This window comes from Schistocerca americana, chromosome 2, assembly GCF_021461395.2.
Source record: "Schistocerca americana isolate TAMUIC-IGC-003095 chromosome 2, iqSchAmer2.1, whole genome shotgun sequence".
In the NCBI taxonomy this organism is placed as follows: Eukaryota; Metazoa; Arthropoda; class Insecta; order Orthoptera; family Acrididae; genus Schistocerca; species Schistocerca americana.
In genome coordinates, this window is record NC_060120.1 from 532,250,049 (window position 1) to 532,271,420 (window position 21,372).

General features: G+C 39.6%; 1 protein-coding gene across 1 annotated transcript in view; it reads left to right on the forward strand.

Annotated features, from left to right (window-relative positions):
- LOC124594903 (alkyldihydroxyacetonephosphate synthase) overlaps positions 1–21,372 on the forward strand; it is a 246,184-nt gene that overhangs the window by 152,180 nt on the left and 72,632 nt on the right. Inside the window, exon 4 of the mRNA XM_047133378.1 lies at positions 12,706–12,855. Coding sequence (XP_046989334.1) covers positions 12,706–12,855 — 150 coding nt within the window. The remainder of the gene's footprint in view (positions 1–12,705; positions 12,856–21,372) is intronic.

The window sequence follows — 21,372 nt, forward strand, 5'->3', positions numbered from 1 at the left end:
AGCTATAAATACTGATGCTATACCAATATTGACCTACTCATTTGGAGTAGTGAAATGGAGTAACACAGACGTAGAAGCACTCAATACACTTACATGATCACAATGCCACAAATATAGAATAGATCACATACATTCACAAACAGAAAGACTTACATTAAGCAGAAAGGAAAGAGGAAGGGGATTTATCGACATAAAAAACCTACATTATGGACAGGTAGACATTTTAAGAAAATTCCTTATAGAACGAGCAGAAACTAGCAAAATACACAAAACAATCACTGATATAAATACATCGGTTACACCACTGCAATTTCATAACCACTTGTACAACCCTTTAGATCACATAACATCAACAGATACGAAGAAAGTGAATTGGGAAAAGAAAACACAACATGGCAAGCACCCGTATCATCTAACACAGCCACACATCTATCGAGACGCATCCAACACATGGCTAAGAAAAGGCAATATGTACAGTGAGACAGAAGGATTAATGATTGCAATACAGGGTCAAACAATAAACACCAGATATTACAGCAAGCATATTATTAAAGATCCCAATACCACAACAGATAAATGCAGACATTGCAAACAACAAATAGAAACAGTAGATCACATCACAAGCGGTTGTACAATACTAGCAAATACAGAACACACCAGAAGACATGACAATGTAGGAAAAATAATACATCAACAACTTGCCATACAACATAAACTAATAAAACAACATGTTCCCACATACAAGTATGCACCACAAAATATACTGGTGAATGATGAATACAAATTATACAGGAACAGAACAATTATAACAGATATAACAACATCACATAACAAACCTGACATCATACTCACCAATAAAAAGAAGAAATTAACACAGCTAATTGAAATATCCATACCCAGTACCACAAATATACGGAAGAAAAGAGGAGAAAAAATTGAAAAATACATCCAACTGGCTGAGGAAGTAAAGGACATGTGGCATCAGGATAAAGTTGACATTATACCAATTATACTATCAACTACAGGAGTCATACCACACAATATGCACCAGTACATCAACGCAATACAGATACGTCCAAATGTACAGGGCTATTACAAATGATTGAAGCGATTTCATAAATTCACTGTATCTCCATTCATTGACATATGGTCATGACACACTACAGATACGTAGAAAAACTCATAAAGTTTTGTTCGGCTGAAGCCGCACTTCAGGTTTCTGCTGCCAAAGCGCTCGAGAGTGCAGTGAGACAAAATGGCGACAGGAGCAGAGAAAGCTTATGTCGTGCTTGAAATGCACTCACATCAGTCAGTCATAACAGTGCAACGACACTTCAGGACGAACTTCAACAAAGATCCACCAACTGCTAACTCCATTCGGCGATGGTATGCGCAGTTTAAAGCTTCTGGATGCCTCTGTAAGGGGAAATCAACGGGTCGGCCTGCAGTGAGCGAAGAAACGGTTGAATGCGTGCGGGCAAGTTTCACGCGTAGCCCGCGGAAGTCGACGAATAAAGCAAGCAGGGAGCTAAATGTACCACAGCCAACGGTTTGGAAAATCTTACGGAAAAGGCTAAAGCAGAAGCCTTACCGTTTACAATTGCTACAAACCCTGACACCCGATGACAAAGTCAAACGCTTTGAATTTTCGGCGCGGTTGCAACAGCTCATGGAAGAGGATACGTTCAGTGCGAAACTTGTTTTCAGTGATGAAGCAACATTTTTTTCTTAATGGTGAAGTGTTTAAACCTCCTCTACCAAGAAACGTGCCAGAACTGCGAGCTCACATCAACAATGCTTTCGAACTCATTGATGGGGACATGCTGCGCCGAGTGTGGGAAGAACTTGATTATCGGCTTGATGTCTGCCGAATCACTAAAGGGGCACATATCGAACATTTGTGAATGCCTAAAAAAACTTTTTGAGTTTTTGTATGTGTGTGCAAAGCATTGTGAAAATATCTCAAATAATAAAGTTATTGTAGAGCTGTGAAATCGCTTCAATCATTTGTAATAACCCTGTATATATACAACTACAGAAATCTGTAATTATTGATACATGTTCAATTACGCGAAAGTTCCTCAATGTAATGTAACATATACCATACAGTTAAAAGGAAGTCGCGCTTGATCAAAGTCTGCATCACTTTCCATTTTTAATCAGACATAACGTCTGAGGAAGGAAAGAAATATTAATAATGTACATGAAATCAAATCATTGACTGTAAGAATGAATGCTTTTTGCAGTTGGTATGTTCCTAATTAGAAAATCTTGAGCTGTGCTGCATGAGAGCTGCAATTATGAAAGTGTGCTTCTTTCAAGTGGTATTTCACTGATTGCTGTGGTGCACATCTTTTGTGTGCATAATGCACCCTTCGTCTTTAACTACATGATGATGATTATTTCAAGCTTTAGGTCCATTAGGCATATGAAGACTCTTGATGTTTCATTGAATTGCTTTAGCTTACTGTTCTACTTTTATAGTTTTGTCAAAAGATAAATTTGTTCTTTTACATATCATTGACTGTTCTCAAAACAGATTACCCACAATCTGACTAGGAAGATTTACTCCAAAGCCAAACTATATAAACAGTAAGGTGCAGCTCTCATTGATGCGATATGATTTATGATTTGACATGTTGCAATAAAGATCGTGCAGTGCAGCAGTAATGCAATAGTTATCCGTATGAAACTCGCATTCCCACAGGAGTGACACAACAAGCAACAAGACACTGCAGGCAGCAATATCTCACGTGTGGCACATTGCTGCCAGCCTCGCCTTGTACAATTTACATCTACATCTATATCTATGTGTTTACTCTGCTATTCATAGTAAAGTGCCTAGCAGAGGGTTCAATGAACCACCTTCAAGCTATGTCTCTACCGTTTAAGTCTCGAACAGCGCGTAGGAAAAACGAGCACTTATATTTTCCTGTTCAAGCCCTGGTTTCACATATTTTATCATGATGATAATTTCTCCGTATTTAGGTGGGTGCAAACAGAATGTTTTCGCAATCGGAGGAGAAAACTGGTGATTGAAATTTCATGAGAAGATCCCTTCGCAGTGAGAAACGCCTTTGTTTTAATGATTGCCACTCCAATTCCGGTATCATGTCTGTGGCACTGGCTCCCCTATTTCGCGATATACAAATATGTCACGTATTTATTCGAGACTGGAAAGAGGTATGGCTCTCCTTCCAGCATTAAAAACATTTTGCTATGTTGGCACATAGCATTATATGATATAATATATACCAAACAGAAACTGGCCGGTGACGACATTTTCCCTTCAAATGTCCAAAAATATTTGCTGTGCTTTTCATAATTTTGAAGTATTACAATAATTGTGGGCAATAGCAAAGAGAAAAATAGTTCATTATCAGGCTGTCATATTAGACTATAAGATGGAAAAAAATGCATTATTTTTTTACCAAATAATTTCCTCAGAATCAAATGGAAAAGGCTGCAAAAATAATTTTTAATATTCCTTTTAAACACAGTGCAGTCTAGATAAAATAGTTCGACAACATGCACCAACTGATGACAATAACAGCAGTACTAATCTGCATGTTTTATGTCAGTAAGATGACCAAATTCATTGAAATCTGTTACCGAGACAATGAATCTTATAGGAAATCATTCTGGGTGACACAATTCTGTCTTTCTGTGAGTTCTTAATGTGCAGGAGAAATTCATGTATTTATTTGCATATCTTTCTGTTTTTTCGGACACCAGATGAAGGTAAACATTACTGTACACATTTTTGGTGGTGTGTGATTAGTATGTTGAAGATATTAAGGGAGGTTATTAGTGTCACAGTTCTATTGCAGATGTAAGACAGAACATGTAAATGAAGAGTGTCTCACTGATAGACATACGATAGTCAAAAATTGAAGCATTACACTATTTACACACCACTGTTGAAAACTGACGTAGAAATTGGAGAGATATAATCAGTGAGGTCATTTCAGTGGACTTTGAATACATCTAGACATTGTTGAGTCGAAGCTCACCAATAAAATAAAATTAATTAGTGTATTGTTGCATTTTTCATTACTTAAGCAATTATTACATCAACTGTTTCATAAGTAGTCAATTCTTGTATAAACCCACTTGGTATTTTGTGCTGTTTTCATTAACTGCAATGTAAGAGGTACGTAATTTGTTAGTGACAAAAAATAGAAAAAGCAAGTTACTCATTATCTCAACAGTAAAAGTGCTACATATTGAGAATTTGAAAATCACATTTTATACATGATGATTTTGTGATGATGATACAAACTTTCAGGGATGATAGAGAGACCTTAGTCTGGAAATGACACAGTTGAAAGTTATAAGTGATGACCATTCTGATACTTCGGACAGTGGACCTCTTCTACTGCAAGCTCTTTGCTTTCCGTATTTTAGTAGGAGGCAGTATGGATAAAAATAAAAAAAAACAGCCCAATAAACATGGGATCTAAAGCACAGACCTTTGGAGCTATGAGCACTTGTTCATCTTTGCTGCTGTGAAAAACATCTATTGTACAGAACAAGTGTTCATAGCTTTTAAGGTATGCGTTTTAGAGCCCCAGTTTACTAGGAAATTTTTTCTTGGTTTGGTCCATTTTACCTCGTCCCAAAGTGTGGAAAACAAAGAGCTTTTGGTAGAAGAGGTCCGCTGTTAGATGTGTCAGAATAGTTCTCTCTAGTAACTTGAGACTGTGACATTTCTGGACGAGGGCACCTTACCTCCAACTGATACAGTTACTGTTCTCCCCAGAATGTTGGTAACATCATCATGGATTCACCCTGTGTGTGTGTGTGTGTGTGTGTGTGTGTGTGCGCGTGCGTGTGTGTGTGTGTGTGTGTGTTTACCTGTGCACCCCTTATCTGTCTACCTGTCTGCTCCTTCCTTCCTTCCTCCCTCCTCCCTCCTCCTCTCTCTCTCTCTCTCTCTCTCTCTCTCTCTCTCTCTCTCTCTCTCTCTCTCTCTCTTCTCCCCTTTTCCCTCCTCTCTGTCTCACCCCTCGTCCCCCTCTCTGGCTGCATGAAAGATCTGAAGAAATCAAAAATGAAATGATTGTTGGAAGAAAAGTCAAAACAACCTTGATTGAAAAAGTAAGGGTGGTAACATTAGAGAGTTCTACATCTACACTCTGCAAACCACCCTGAAGTGCATAGCGGAGGGTATGTCCCTGAGTACCAGTTATTAGAGTTTCTCCCTGTTCCATTCATTCATGTTTGGAGCTCGGGAGGAATCATTGTTTGAATGCCTCTGTGTGTGCAGTAATTGTTCTAATCTTATCCTCACGATCCCTGTGTGAGTGATATGTAGGGGGTTGTAGTATATCCCTAGAATAATTATTTAAAGCTGGCTCTTGAAACTTTGTTAATAGACTTTCTCAGAATAGATTGTCTGTCATCAAGAGTCTGCTAGTTCAATTCCTTGAGTTCATTTCAGTCCATTCAGCACATCTGTGACACTCTCCCTCAGATTAAACAAACCTGTGACTATTCATGCTGCCCTTCTCTGTATATGTTCAATATGCCCTGTTAGTCCTATCTGGCACGGGTCTCTCACACTTGACCAATATTCTAGAACCTGTCATGTGAGTGATTTGTAAGCAATCTCGCTTTTAATTTGATTGCACTTCCCCAGTATTCCACCAATAAACTGAAGTCTACCAACGGCTTTACCCACAGTTGAGCCTATATGATCATACCACTTCTATTAAGTGTTACACCCAGGTATTTGTACGAGTTAGCTGATTCCAGCAGTGACTCACTGATATTATAGTCATAGGTTACTACTTTTTCTTTTGTTTTTGTGAAGTGCAAAAGGAGTTCAATGGGAATTTCACTGCTAAATGCAGAGGGGAAAGCAGATAGGTAGAAAGAGTACATTGAAGGCCTTCACGAGGGGGAAGACTTGTCTGATGTTGTGGCAGGAGAAGATACAGGAATCAACAGGGAAGAGCTAGAGGATACTATAATCAGAACTTAAGAGAGCTTTAGAAGACTTTGGATCAAATAAGGGAGAAAAGATAGATAACATTTCCATCAGAGTTTCTAAAATCATTGGCGGAAGAGGCAAAAGAACAACTATTCACATTGGGGTGTAGAATGTATGAGAGTGGCAGTACACCATCTCACTTTCGAAAAAACCTTATCCACATAATACTAAATATAGCAAGGGCCGATAAGTGTGAGAATTATCGCACAGTCACTGTAACAGCTCATACATCCAAGTTACTGAGAAGAATAATATACAGAAGAATGGAAAAGAAAATTGGTGATGTGTTAGGTGATGATCAGTTTGGCTTTAGAAAAGGTAAAGGCACCAGAGAGGTAGCTCTGACATTTCAGTTGACAAGGAAGCAAGACTGAAGAAAAATCAAGACCCATTCATAGGGTTTGGTGACCAAGAAAAAGCGTTCAACAATATCAAATGGTGCAAGATATTCAAATTCTGAGAAAAATAGGGATAAGGTATAGGGAAAAGATGGCAATATACAGTATGTACAAGAGACAAGAGGGAACAACGAGACTGGAAGACCGAGAGTGGAGTGCTTGGATTAAAAAGGGTGTAAGACAGGGATGTAGTCTTTTGTCCATGCTGTTCAATCTATACATCGAAGAAGCAATGACAGAAAAAATTGTTCGAGAGTAGATTAAAAATTCGAGGCGAAAGGATATCAATGATAAAATTCTCGGATGACATTGCTATCCTCTGTGAAAGTGAAGAAGAATTGCAGGATGTGGTGAATGAAATGAATTGTCTAATGAGTACAGAATATGGATTGAGAGTAGATCGAAGAAAGATGAAAGTAATGAGAAGTAGCAGAAATGAGAATAGTGAGAAATTTAAAATCAGAGTTGGGGTTCATGAAGTAGACAAAATTCAGGAAGTCTGCTACCTAGGCAATTGAATAACCAGTGACGAACGGAGCAAGGTGATCATAAAACACAGACCAGCACCGGCGGAAAAGGCATTCCTGGCCAAGAGAAGCATGTTAGTAGAAAACGTAGGTCTTAACACGAGAAATAAATTTCTGAGAATGTTTGTTTTGAGCACAGCATTGTATGGTAGTGGGACATGGACTGTGAGAAAACCAGAACAGCAAAGAATCTAAGTCTTTGAGATGTTAAACTACAGCAAAATGTTGAAAATTAGGTGGACGTATAAGGTAGGGAATAAGGAGATTCTCTGCAGAATCGGCAATGAGAGGAATATATGGAAAACACTGACCAGAAGAAGAGACAGGATGATAGGACATCTGTTAGGCATCAGGGAATAACTTCAACAGTGCTAAGAGGAGCTGCAGAGGGTGAAAACTGTAGAGGAAGGCAGAGATTGGAATATATTCAGCAAGTAATTGAGAACAAAGGATGCAATTGCTTTTCTGAGATGGAAAGGTTGGCACAGGAGAGGAATTTGTAGTGGGCCACATCAAACCAGTCAGAACGCTGATGACTCAAAACTACCCACTACATGGCAGTCATGCAGAGCAGCCTAGGTGTCAGGTTTTACCAGCTGTTTTTGAACTCCACATTTATATCTATGTGACCCAGGTGATACTTATCCCCACAATATTTCTTTGCATGTTTAAGGCTCTTAACATGTCAACAATGTATTCAGCTAACACAGCTAGAATTAGCTGATCACAGTAGATGCCATATGTATGATTGCTAACTGGCATGATTTTTCTAAGCAGTGGCTATGTATTTTGATATTGTTGACAGACCAATGAGTACTCGTGGTTGAAGCTGGCATCAGTAGCTATGGGACCACTATTGCATTGGGCTGCAGAGCTTTGCTGGACAGCAATAATACAACTATCATTGGGATATATAATCAATGAACTAATAAGCTGACTGTTTACATCAGGGATGTCTTTGCCAATATATATAACAACAGTGAGCTATTTATGCATGTATGTCAGTGTGTTCCAGGTAGACTTCAATGGTTTCTTAATAATAAAGGAGGAGACAGTGTGAACACTTAAAGAACTGATATGTACTATAATTTGTTGATAGGCCATTATTATGATCAGATTATTAAAATTTAACAATAATTACATAAGTGTGTAGTTATTTCCATGCCACTGTTTCTATAGGTACTGACTTTTTACCCATGTTTACACCTGTGTAAGTGTGTGTCACGTATACTGCAAACATCTCTATCCATCCTTCACCTCAACAACCCCCCCCCCCCCCCTCGCCCCCATTCCATATTTCCATCTCCTCCCCGCCCTCTTCTCTGTCCATCTCTTCCCCTCCCCTCTGTCTGTCCATGTCCTTCTCTACCTTTTTTCTGCCCTGTCTTTGTTCCTCTCGTCGGCCACACTCTCTCTGTCCACCCTCTAAGCTACTCCATCTTCACGCCTACCCCACTCCGACAGATGGTGGGCCTTACTTCCACAAACATACATGCTACAGACAGACAGAAACATACACATGTGACACATTTATTGGGGGAGGGAGGGGGGGAGGGGGCAGGGACTCAATAGGTAAAGTATACATGACAAGGGGGTCCAAACGCGATATACCATGCACAAAGTTGGAAAAAATTTGGAGCCTTCTGAATGCTTCAGACCATTTATTTTAGAGACATTTAAAACACCTAAAGCATGCCAATTTACTTGTTTTACAACATAATTTGAGATTACCAAATATGGAAAAGTTATAGTAATATTTAAAGTTATTAACAGTATGTGTATGATTATTATGTATTATATCATAAACAACTGTGAAACTTTCACATTGAATGGTTTTCCAAACTAAAATCTGCTTGATTAAAAAAGTTGCCTATTACATACATGGTGTTATTTAGTTTATTTTTGAAACATTAAAAATACATTTAAAAACGCAAATGGAAACCTGTGAAAGTTGTGAATAAATATGTAAGTAGTCAAAAAGACAGAAATGACAATTAAATAAGTTGTTAAGAACATAAGGTAAGATAAGCTTATAAAGTTAATCCTATAGCAATCTACATACATTTCTTCTGTTTCCAAAATTGGATATAAATATTCTAGCAACATTTCTGAAGTCTGTTTGATCCAACAGCAACTTGTACCCACTGCAAACTGCTACATGATTTGGCCTCTGATGTATCATTGTGGAATGCAGACAGATCATCAGTCATCATAGAGCAATAAAACAGCTTTCTGATTGCAGCTTGGAGCTGGGCACACAAGCATAAGTCCTACCAGTGCTCCAACATTAGATAATAATTCTTGTACTTCCTTTTTCATAGAAAATGTCTTTTGTGTCTTTCAGGCATTAAATGTTGTTTCATAGATGAGAGAGTTAAAGTTCTGTTATCGAAGGTTGAACATCAATTTCCAGGTATGAAGCTACCACAACATGTCCTCTCTTCTTCAGCAGCACTTTTCCGAAGGAAACCTGCTTCTTCATGCCAGGTCGAGTGTTGGATGTCATATCAATGATTTCAAAATATTCCTGTCTGTAAAGCTTTTGAAGCAAAAGACATTCATGTGGATCCATGCCCCCAGACAGCCAATTAGGAAATTTCACCCTTGGAAGTTGGAGCTGTTGTAAGCCACGCTCAGATATAATATCATATCTTCGTGTAAGGAAGAAAACTTTTCATTCGTCCTGAGTTTGTTGAGACCCACAATTACATATTGAAGCAATGAATAAAGTCCTGAGACTGTTATTTTTTCTCCTTGGAAACTCTTGTTCAAGACTTCCAGAAGCTCAGTTACTTCTTTCCTCATTATGAAACCAAGATATGTTTTGTCAGCCTCAAAGAATACTTGGGCCAATGCCTCCTTCGTACCCCATTTCTGTTAAGTTCCCACTGTCTTGTGAGTCAGAGGATTTTTTTGGTCAAAACCATCAGTAGAGCTGTCTACTGGGACATAAAGGTTGATCTTGGCAACATCACTGATAGGTCCTTCAGCACTTCTTCAATAGTACATGTAAACTTGTCTTTTGCTTTTGTGTTTGAAAACTGTATTCTTAATTGATGAGTGGAATTTTTGACGGTACAAGCAGATTTGTGCTTACCTAACCTGCTCATCACCACTCGTTGCCATACTGACACAGCTCATTAAAACTTGGAATATTGTCTTCATAGTGAATAATACAAGTGTTTTTGATTTACTGGATCTTTAGTAAATTCTGCAAACCACTAATTATTACTGCACATGAACTATTATATGTATAATTACTTAAGTCTGGATATATGCATTCAACAGTGTCTTTTTTTTGTCAAGTAAGAGTCAAAAAATTATACTGCTTTCAAAAGAATATTGGGGGAGGGACACGCCACCCCACCTCCAGTGATGATGGAATCCCCCCCCCCCCCCCTTGTCCATCACCTCCCACCCCTTTGTCCCCGCAATCCTCCCTCTGCCCCCGCGATCCTCCCGCTGCCCCCGCGATCCTCCCTCTGTCCCCGCGATCCCCTTCCCCTCTCTGTCCCCGCGGTCCCCTTCCCCTCTCTGTCCCCGCGGTCCCCTTCCCCTCTCTGTCCCCGCGGTCCCCTTCCCCTCTCCGTCCCCGCGGTCCCCTTCCCCTCTCCGTCCCCGCGGTCCCCTTCCCCTCTCCGTCCCCGCGGTCCCCTTCCCCTCTCTGTCCCCGCGGTCCCCTTCCCCTCTCTGTCCCCGCGGTCCCCTTCCCCTCTCTGTCCCCGCGGTCCCCTTCCCCTCTCTGTCCCCGCGGTCCCCTTCCCCTCTCTGTCCCCGCGGTCCCCTTCCCCTCTCTGTCCCCGCTGTCCCCCTCCCCTCTCTGTCCCCGCTGTCCCCCTCCCCTCTCTGTCCCCGCTGTCCCCCTCCCCTCTCTGTCCCCGCTGTCCCCCTCCCCTCGCTCTGTCCCCCGCCCCTCGCTCTGTCCCCCGCCCCTCGCTCTGTCCCCCGCCCCTCGCTCTGTCCCCGTCCCCTCGCTGTGCGCCTCCTCTCTCCATCATGCCCTACACCCATTCTATACATGACAGTGTGCATCCCCCTTGAAATCAATTCCATGCTACCCGCACAGCTACCTGGGCTGCCTAGATGTTGGTCTTTACCAACTTGTTCCTCCCCACCCTAAATATGCGAGCTGTGTGATTTGTTCCTCCACAGTATATCTTTTGAGACAATCTCAGCAGGTTTACCAGATTTGGTTGAGATCAATAGAGTGCTTTAAGAGGAGGTGGGGTTAGCATCATTTTAGGAGATGTGTATCTGATATATAATGTGATTGTCAAACTCCAGTGGCAAAATGTTGGTGTTTATTCAGGGATATTTTCTGAATATTTTGTGTAAAGAGCTTGTGGTCTCCAGTGCCTTGTTATAGAGTGTTAATGTGGTTGTTATGTGATGTATTCAGTTTTATACATTCATTACCTTTTGTTTCAGAAAAAGTACCTTTACAACAGTGAGAAACCTTAACATATGATTACCAAAATGCACAACAGAAAACACAAATTAGTACTACCACCCTACAGTGCAAAAGTACTATGTAAACATTAGGTTGTGAAGATATTCAGGTTTTCAGCACATGTGGTGATAATGCATGGTTACTCCCAGTTTCGTCATGAAATGATGTCTTTTCAATTCTCGGAGCAGGTGCTGGGTATCTGGCAGTATACACAATCTTCATTGTAGAGTCAGCAGTATTGAGATTGGAGAATGAATGAACGAATAAGAATATGTTTTGTCTCATTCCTTCTGCTTCATTTTGCAGAATAATTCTTGTTGCATAAAGTAACATTGCTGCAAAGCTGACACGAGAAGATGCGTGACATATTTTATTTTTGGAGCTCCTTTGGTGTGGTAGAGTTGGTTGAACTGTACCAGAAATACAAAGGAACAAATGAAATTCCAATTACTCATAAACAACTTCTGATAGAAAACCCTAAATTACATTTAATTTTAGTGCGCAAAGGACAGTGAGGGTAAAAATGCATTTGTCCAGAAATAAGGAAAAACTGAAACACACACAACAAGAATTTAGATCAGTATTGTTAGTCTCAAATTAACTAACTAGTCAGTGATATCAATGTAATATCATCACTGTTCACTTTATCAAGTGTGGATTAAATTTGCTGTATATGTGTGAAGCTATAAACCAAAGGAACATAAAATAAAAGCTATTTATTGCATTATTTCGTCTTATGTTTATTTCAGTTGATTTTGTATTAAAAACTCTTGATAACCTGCCCTTATGTAATATTTAAATGCACTTTCACCAATAAGTTTTTCAAAAATTATGGAAATGTCTCCTTCTTTTAGATACAGTTTTATCAAAGTAATAATTTTTAGTGTGATAAAATTTAGGTTTGCAGATGAAAGCAGTGGTGAAATGGTAGCAATTATGATTGGTTTGTTGTGCCATTATGTAGTGTACACAGTGGCAGGTTTTCTGTACCATGACTACTGTGTGTTATTTATTTGTAGTAAGAAATTATCAAAGGGCTGTATGTGGATAAAATAGATTTCAGTGATTACAGAATTCAGCACATTTAACTAGGCCAAAAGCACCAAAAGAACAGTTATGTCTATGTTGAAATTATGATGCACATTTCATAGAATAAAGATATAAAATGCTGTTGGTCTAGCTGATTCTTCCATTTATTCATTTTTATTAACATGCTCTTCTTTAGCCAGTTTTAAATTCATTTATTAATTTCTAAGTTTTTAATTTTCTTACAGTAATGTATTTTGACATGAACAGTAGACTTTTTAATGCAATTAAATCCTTGCATTGTTTCAGCATTTCTTTCAGAAATTCAAGAATTAGGTATCAGTCACTCTACAGAAGACGTGGATCGTTTGATAAGAGCTCATGGGCACACTCTTCATGATATTTATGTTCTGAGAGCTGGAAAATTTGACCGTATACCTGACATTGTTGTTTGGCCAGGTTAGTGTCGCTATTATCTAACACTATAATTATTCCAGAATGAGATTTTCACTCTGCAGCGGAGTGTGCGCTGATATGAAACTTCCTGGCAGATTAAAACTGTGTGCCCGACCGAGACTTGAACTCGGGACCTTTGCCTTTCGCGGGCAAGTGCTCTACCATCTGAGCTACCGAAGCACGACTCACACCCGGTACTCACAGCTTTACTTCTGCCAGTATCTCGTCTCCTACCTACCAAACTTAACAGAAGCTCTCCTGTGAGCATAGCCCCAAGAAATCAGTTCAGAATGCTTATCATGGATTAGCAGTTCCAGTGAGATCTGTTTGGAGACCTTCAAGAACATGCTTATAGCTACGTATTTACCATCTGCAGTTGGTACAAGCTCTAAACCCTACAGTCTGCAGTTTATGTGACAACTTTGCAAAAAAACTGTTGCTGCATAACAATGAAGATTTTCTGGATCGTATCTTCTTCAGTGATGAATTGACATTTTACTGTAGTGGAAATGTGAACACACACAATGTGTGCATCTAGGATCAGCCAATCCCCACAAGATGGTGCAGTTGCAATAAGACTCCCCTAAATTGAATGCTTTTTGTGACATATCGTGGTGGAAAGTTTAATGGCCTTTTGTTTTTTTGGTGAGTCAAATGTAACTGGTGTTTCTTATCGTGAGGTACTAGAACTGTGGCTCTTTCTTCAATTGGAAGAAGCTGGACTGCAGAACTTCATTTAGCAGCAAGATAGTGTGCCTTCTCACTGGCATAATTCAGTATGTGATCGGTTAGCCGATGACGTATCCGACCACTGGATTGGTCACAAGGGGCTGAATGTCAGAGCTTGTTTTGCATGATCTCCAAGTTCACAGATGATCTGACCCCATAAGATTTTTACCTTTGACATTTCATAAAGGATCATGGGATTTGCCTTCATTACTAGCTGGTGCACTGGATTTTAAAAACAGCATCATTGGAACAATTGCTTCAGGCACACAGTTCAAGGTTTGGCAACAACTTTCCTATTGACTCGATGTGTGACAAATGGTACTCATGTTGAGCACTTTTAAGAAAAACTGTTTGCGTTGCTTTTTGATTTGATGTATTATTTATAATTGTAAAAATTATAAGTTGAGTGTAACAAATGCTAGAAAGCCTTAAAACCCATATATTCATTTTCAAATGCTCTATACTTATCAGGAACTATGACATCAGTTTCAAAGTTTCTAGATTTTTGAATAAGTACTATGTGCAGTTATTAGTATATTCAATAAGCACTACTAATTTCCAGCTTTCTTTCAGCTTGTACTTGGATTGTGTGTATTCAGCACTGAAAATAGAACACTTCTGTTAAATTTCTTAGTGCAGTATTCTTGCAGTGAAGTTATTGCTTATTTTATACAGTGCCTCTGTAGTGCCCTTGCAGCAGGCTTCCCTATACTTTATCTTTATTACTGCAACTATGGTGAGTTGCTATCTCCAGTGGGTGAGTCCTTGTTGTGTACATAATGTATGTCTTGTTGGGGTCACATGGTCGTGTATTGCTGTGAACACAATGTATCTGTTGTTGGGGGTCACATGGTCATGTATGACTATAAGATAAATCTTCACCCATTGAAAACTTCTGCTGAAAATCACGAATTTGAATGGCATTCAGGTATCAATGCCTGTTCTGTTGACCACACTAGGATGTTGTTTGTATAATCATAATCACATCATCAAAATAATTTAGTTCTACATGGTTGTAATATAGTTCTTATAGATACATTGAATCATCTGATCGACACACTGTGTGGCACAATAATAAAACTGATGAACTGAACAGTCATGTTGCTATGTGTGGTACAAACAGTATTGATGGCACTGTTCTCCAGTGTGGTTTGTTCTTAGTCACCTTGCTAAACTGTTCATTCTGTTCAGCTTTCAAACATGTCATATATGGTTTAGTTCAGTGTCTTACGTCTCTGTTTTTCCTAATGTTGGGATGTGTGTTCAGCTGCATTTGGCAACTAAATGTCGGTATTTTTGATGCATTTAGGAATGTCAATGAGTCAGTGTTCTTAACAATGTTCTTACAAATAAATGATTTTCAGGGTCTCAGTTTGGATTTCTAAAGGACTGAGATGTTGAGAAGGCCATGTACTAAATGAGAATCTGCTAAATTTATTTAACTATAAATAGGAGACTATCAGCATATTCTGTGATCTGTCAAAGGCATTTGACTGTGTTACTGCAACTAGTTGACAAAAGGAGAAACTATATATATGCAATAGATGAATCAAACAAAAGGAATGAAGAAGTATAAAAAATGGGATTGTCAGAAAATTCAAAATCGCAAAGCAAGAAAGGGTGGATGAGAATTTAAAGACACAGAAGCTTGCTTAAGTTGAGCAAAGATTGGAAAATTCTTTAATTTCCTATTTTTATTTGGGGAAAAGAGAACCACCTGTGTGAATATCAAGAGCTCAGATGACAAGTCAGTACTAAGCAAAGAAGGGAAAATAAGATGATGAAAGAAATAGGAGTACTGTGTAATTGAAATGAACTTGAAAGAAAAATTATAGAAAGAGAACAGGAAATAGATGAAGATAAGTTGGGAAATATGATACTGTAAGAAGAATGTGACAGAGCATTGATAGACACAAGTGTAAACCAGGCCCTGGTGTAGGCGAAATTCCCTCAGATTTTTTGAGATCTTGGGAGAGCAAGCCTTGACAAAACTGGATCACAGAACATTGAATTCCCTAATGATTTCCAAAATGGAATGTCCCATGCATCCAACTCCAACTGCTATCCCACATTTTAAGTCTGTCAATTCCCGTCATGCAGCCACAATCACATCAGAAACCTTTTCACGTGAATCACCTGAGTAAAAATCACAGCTCCACATTGCACTTCCCTTTTATATCTTGTGTACATGATACTACCACCATACTACCACCATCTGCACATTTGAATGTAGCTACCCCATTACTTTTGCATACCAAATGGTATGCAAAAGTGATGAGATAGCTACATTCACATAGGCAGATGGTGGTACCGTTTGGTATGCAAAGTAATGGGATAGCTACATTCACATATGCAGATAGTGGTAGTATCACATACACAAGGTATAAGAGGGAAGTGCAATGGTGGAGCTGTGATTTTTACTCGGGTGATTCACATAAAAAGGTTTCCAATGTGATTGTGGCTTTGCACGACAGGAATTGACAGACTTAAAATGTGGGATAGCAGTCGGAGCTGGATGCATGGGACATTCCATTTTGGAAATCATTAGGGAATTCAATGTTCTGAGATCCACAGTGTCAAGAGTGTGTTGAGAATACCAAATTTCAGGCATTACCCTTCACCACGGACAACGCTGTGACCAACAGTGTTCACTTAAATGACAGAGAGCAGTGGCGTTTGCATAGAGATGTCAGTGCTAACAGACAAGCAGCACTGTGTGAAATAGCCACAGAAATAATGTGGGACATACAATGAATGTAGCCGTTAGGATAGAGTGATGAAATTTGGCATTAATGGGCTTTGGCAGCAGTCGACTGATGAGAGTTCCTTTGTTAACAGGAGATCATTGCCTGCAGCACCTGTCCTGGGCTTGTGACCATATTGATTGGAAAACTGTAGTATGGTCAGAGGAGTCCTGATTTCAGTTAGTAAGAGCTAATGTAAAATTCGAGTGTGATGCAGACCCCATGAAGCCATGGGCCCAAGTTGTCAACAAGGCACTGTGGAAGCTGGTAAGGCCTCCACAATGGTGTGGGCTGTGTTCACTTGGAATGGACTTGATCCTCTGCTATGTTTAGATGCTTTAAAACCATTTGCAGACATTCAGGTCCTTCATATAGCCAAATAATAATGGAATTTTTATGGATGACAATGCGCCGTGTCGCCAGGCCACAATTGTTCACATTTGGTTTGAAGAACATTTTGACAATTCTAGTGAATGATTTGGCCACTCAGATAGTACAACATGAATTCTGTGGAATGTTCATGGAACATAAAATTGTTTGAAATTATATATGGCTATAGAGGCAGCATTGCTCAGAATTTCTGAATGGGACTCTCAATGACTTGTTGAGTCCATGCCACGTCAAGTTGCTGCTCTGCACTGGACAAAAGAAGGTCCAAAATGATATTAGGAGGTATCACGTGACTTTTGTCACCTCAGTGTATGAGACAGACAAAATACCATCAGATATAAAGAAAACTGCAATAATTGCAGTTCCAAACAAGGCTGGTGTTGGCAGGACTGAATATTAGCAAACTATCAGTTAAATAGGACATGTTTGCAAAATACTGGCATGAATTATGTACAGAAAACTGATAGCTGACCACAAGGAAGATCTGTTCGGGGTCTGGAAAAATGTGGGAACATGCTAGGCAATACTGACCTTACAACATTTGTTAGAAGAAAGGCAGACATACTTTTATAGTGTTTGTAGTTTTTGACAGTTTTGCTGCGGCTATACTCTTTGAGATTCTGAAGATAGAAAGAATAAAATACTAGGAAGAAAACATTACCTGCAACTTCTACAAAAACCAGACTACAGTTACACGAGTCAAATGAGATGAAAGGACAGCTGTAGTTGAGAAGGGAGCGAGAGGAGGTTACAGCCTGTCCACATGATATGTAAATTGAGCAAGCTGTGAAAGGAATCAAGGAGAATTTGCAAACAGAATAAAAGTTCAGGGAGTATAAATAATTACTTTGAGGTTTCTGATGACATGGTAACCGTGTCAGAGATGATAAAGGCCTTGGAAGTACAGTTAAACACAGTTGATAGTGTCTTGGAAAGTAACTATAAGATGAACATCATCAAGAGTAAAACAAGGATAACGGAATCTAGACAGGTTAAATGTAGTGATGCTGACGAAATGAGATTTGGAAACGAGACTCTAAAAGTAGTAGATGAGTTTAGCTATTTGGGCAGCAAAATAACTAATGATGGCTGAGGTAGGGAGGATATAAAATGTAAACTGGCATTAGCAAGAAAGGTAATTATGAAAAAGAACATCTAAAGCAAATTTAAATCTTAGTAAATCTTTTGTGAAGGTCTGGAATGTGGCCTTGTACAGAAGCGAGGCATGGATGATGAGCAGTTCAGATATGAAGAGAATAGAAGCTTTTCAGATGTGGTGCTACAAGAGAACGCTAAAGGTTAGGTGGATAGATTGAGTAACTAATGTCAATGTACTGAAACAAAACAAACAAAACACATACAGTTTGATTAAAAAGGAGAACTTACCCTGAGGAGTGAAGGAATGACAATTTGGTGAAGTGTGGGTGAAGAGGGTACAAATTATAGAGCAAGATCAAGGGATGAATACAGTAAGCAGCTTCAAGTGGAGTTATTTGGGCATGAGGATGCTTCCATAGGATAGAGTAGTGTGGATAGCTGCATCAGACCAGGTAATTTAGTATCATATTTTGTCAAGTTAAAGTTTTTGGAGTCCAAAAGTGAGTAAAAGTGGTTCGTGACATGAATTCAAGAATGTCTTGCAGATGCGTGTCCTAGGAATTGGATTTATTAACCACAGTCTCTCAGTATGTTTATTTCTTAACGGTGTTTATTTTCTTCAAATCATCAGGTTGCTCAGCTCACCAATTCAATACTAGCTCTAAGCACAGTCTTTTGTTACTTACTGTCATTCAGAAAGGTGTCCATTATTCAGAAACAAATATTTTCAATAATTTACAAACACCTGTAAACATTTGGCTGTGAACAAATTGCAATTTGTAGTGGTCCTAAACTGTTTATTGATGGCAAACTGCTCCTACTTCATTATTGAATTTCTAAGCAGAACCAATTGATGTACATGGTTTTTCTAATGATATCGCATTACATAAGTGCTATGTAACATCTGAATTCGACACTGCACACTTTCAATACATTAATCTAACCATTTAAGTAAGCATTGTAAATATTTTATTTTGACCATGCTTGGCTGAAACAGCTTAAGTATTATCTAATGCACTTTCATATTCATTTGTTTGCATGTTTAAAATTTGTAAATGAAAATATGATTAAAATTTGTTACTTACTCCATATCCTTCAGGACAGTTCCATTTAGGGTAGCATACCACTTTCTCTCTCTCTCTCTCTCTCTCTCTCTCTCTCTCTCTCTCTCTCTCTCTCTCTCTCCCTCCCTCCCTCCCTCCCCCTCCCCCCCCCTCCCAATCTCTCCCCTACTGCCCCTTCCTCCTTCAGGGGCTCTGCACTTGTTTGCTTGGTACAGGCTTGGCAATCCCATAGTAGCTGAGCTGGGGACTGACATGCATGACTGTTGAGGTAGAACAATTATTAGTGGGTGACCTCAAATTTTATTTAGTAACACGACTCAAGGAGCTGCAAATCAGAATGTGTCTGTAGTGATCAAGAGGAAGGCGGGGCATTTGAAAAAGTGCCCCCCGTCTATATTCATAAAAGCTCAGAAAGGCTTGCTGGTACCTTAGTCTATTAAGAGGTTATAAAATGGTTCCTTATTGTTGAGACTAACAGAGCAAAGCAGGTGGAACTTTTTAGAAAGTTGGACAAATTTGGTGACTATGACATAATTGTTGAGTTGCATAACTCACTCATTTCAAGTAAGATTGTGGTCACATGCCATGATATTATAGACATAGAAATCACAGAACATAATTAAGAATGGGCAACAGGAGGGGATAGTGGATGTGGAAGAAAGGACAAAAAGGAATAACAGAGAAATTGAGAAGACTACCACTTTCATTGTGACGTTCAGTTCTCCAGCACTTCTACATCTACATGACTACTCTGCAATTCACATTTAAGTTCTTGGCAGAGGGTTCATCGAACCACAATCGTACTATCTCTCTACCACTCCACTCCCGAACAGCGCGCGGGAAAAACTAACACCTAAACCTTTCTGTTCGCGCTCTGATTTCTCTTATTTTATTTTGATGATCATTCCTACCTATGTAGGTTGGGCTCAACAAAATATTTTTGCATTCGGAAGAGAAAGTTGGTGACTGAAATTTCGTAAATAGATCTCGCCGCGACGAAAAACGTCTTTGCTTTAATCACTTCCATCCCAACTCGCGTATCATATCTGCCTCACTCTCCCCTATTACATGATAATACAAAATGAGCTGCCCTTTTTTGCACCCTTTCGATGTCCTCCGTCAATCCCACCTGGTAAGGATCCCACACCGCGCAGCAATATTCGAACAGAGGACGAACGAGTGTAGTGTAAGCTGTCTCTTTAGTGGACTTGTTGCATCTTCTAAGTGTCGTGCCAATGAAATGCAACCTTTGGCTCGCCTTCCCCACAATATTATCTATGTGGTCTTTCCAACTGAAGTTTTTCGTAATTTTAACACCCAGGTACTTAGTCGAATTGACAGTCTTGAGAATTGTACTATTTATCGAGTAATCGAATTCCAACAGATTTCTTTTGGAACTCATGTGGATCACCTCACACTTTTCGTTATTTAGCGTCAACTGCCACCTGCCACACCACACAGCAATCTTTTCTAAATCACTTTGCAACTGATACTGGTCTTCGGATGACCTTATTAGACGGTAAATTGCAGCATCATCTGCGAACAACCTAGGAGAACTGCTCAGATTGTCACCCAGGTCATTTATATAGATCAGGAACAGCAGAGGTCCCAGGACGCTTCCCTGGGGAACACCTGATATCACTTCAGTTTTACTCGATGATTTGCCGTCTATTACTACGAACTGCAACCTTCCTGACAGGAAATCACGAATCCAGTCGCACAACTGAGACGATACCCCATAGGCCCGCAGCTTGATTAGAAGTCACTTGTGAGGAAATGTGTCAAAAGCTTTCCGGAAATCCAGAAATACGGAATCAACCTGAGATCCCCTGTCGATAGCGGCCATTACTTCTTGCGAATAAAGAGCTAGCTGCGTTGCACAAGAATGATGTTTTCTGAAACCATGCTGATTACGTATCAATAGATCGTTCCCTTCGAGGTGATTCATAATGTTTCAATACAATATATGCTCCAAAACCCTACTGCAAACCGACGTCAATGATATAGGTCTGTAGTTCGTTGGATTACTCCTACTACCCTTCTTAAACACTGGTGCGACCTGCACAATTTTCCAATCTGTAGGTACAGATCTGTTGGTGAGCGAGCGGTTGTATATGATTGCTAAGTAGGGAGCTATTGTATCAGCGTAATCTGAAAGGAACCTAATCGGTATACAATCTGGACCTGAAGACTTGCCTGTATCAAGCAATTTGAGTTGCACCTGAACACACTGTGGCAGGGTTTGTCTGACGTAGGGTTAGGCCTTACGTATCTAACATTATGCGGTGCTATAAATGCCAGTGATTTGGCCATAGAATGCTAAGTTGCAGAGGTGAAGCGACCTATGGAAAGTGTGGAAAGACTGCCCATGAACCTTGGACTTGTTGTGTATGACTATGTACTCAATGGTAAGTGTTGATGGGCTACAGAGTGGTGCAGCAACTGTCATCGTAGGAAAGCTGGACAGGAGTAACAATGATTAGCGAAGAAGGTAA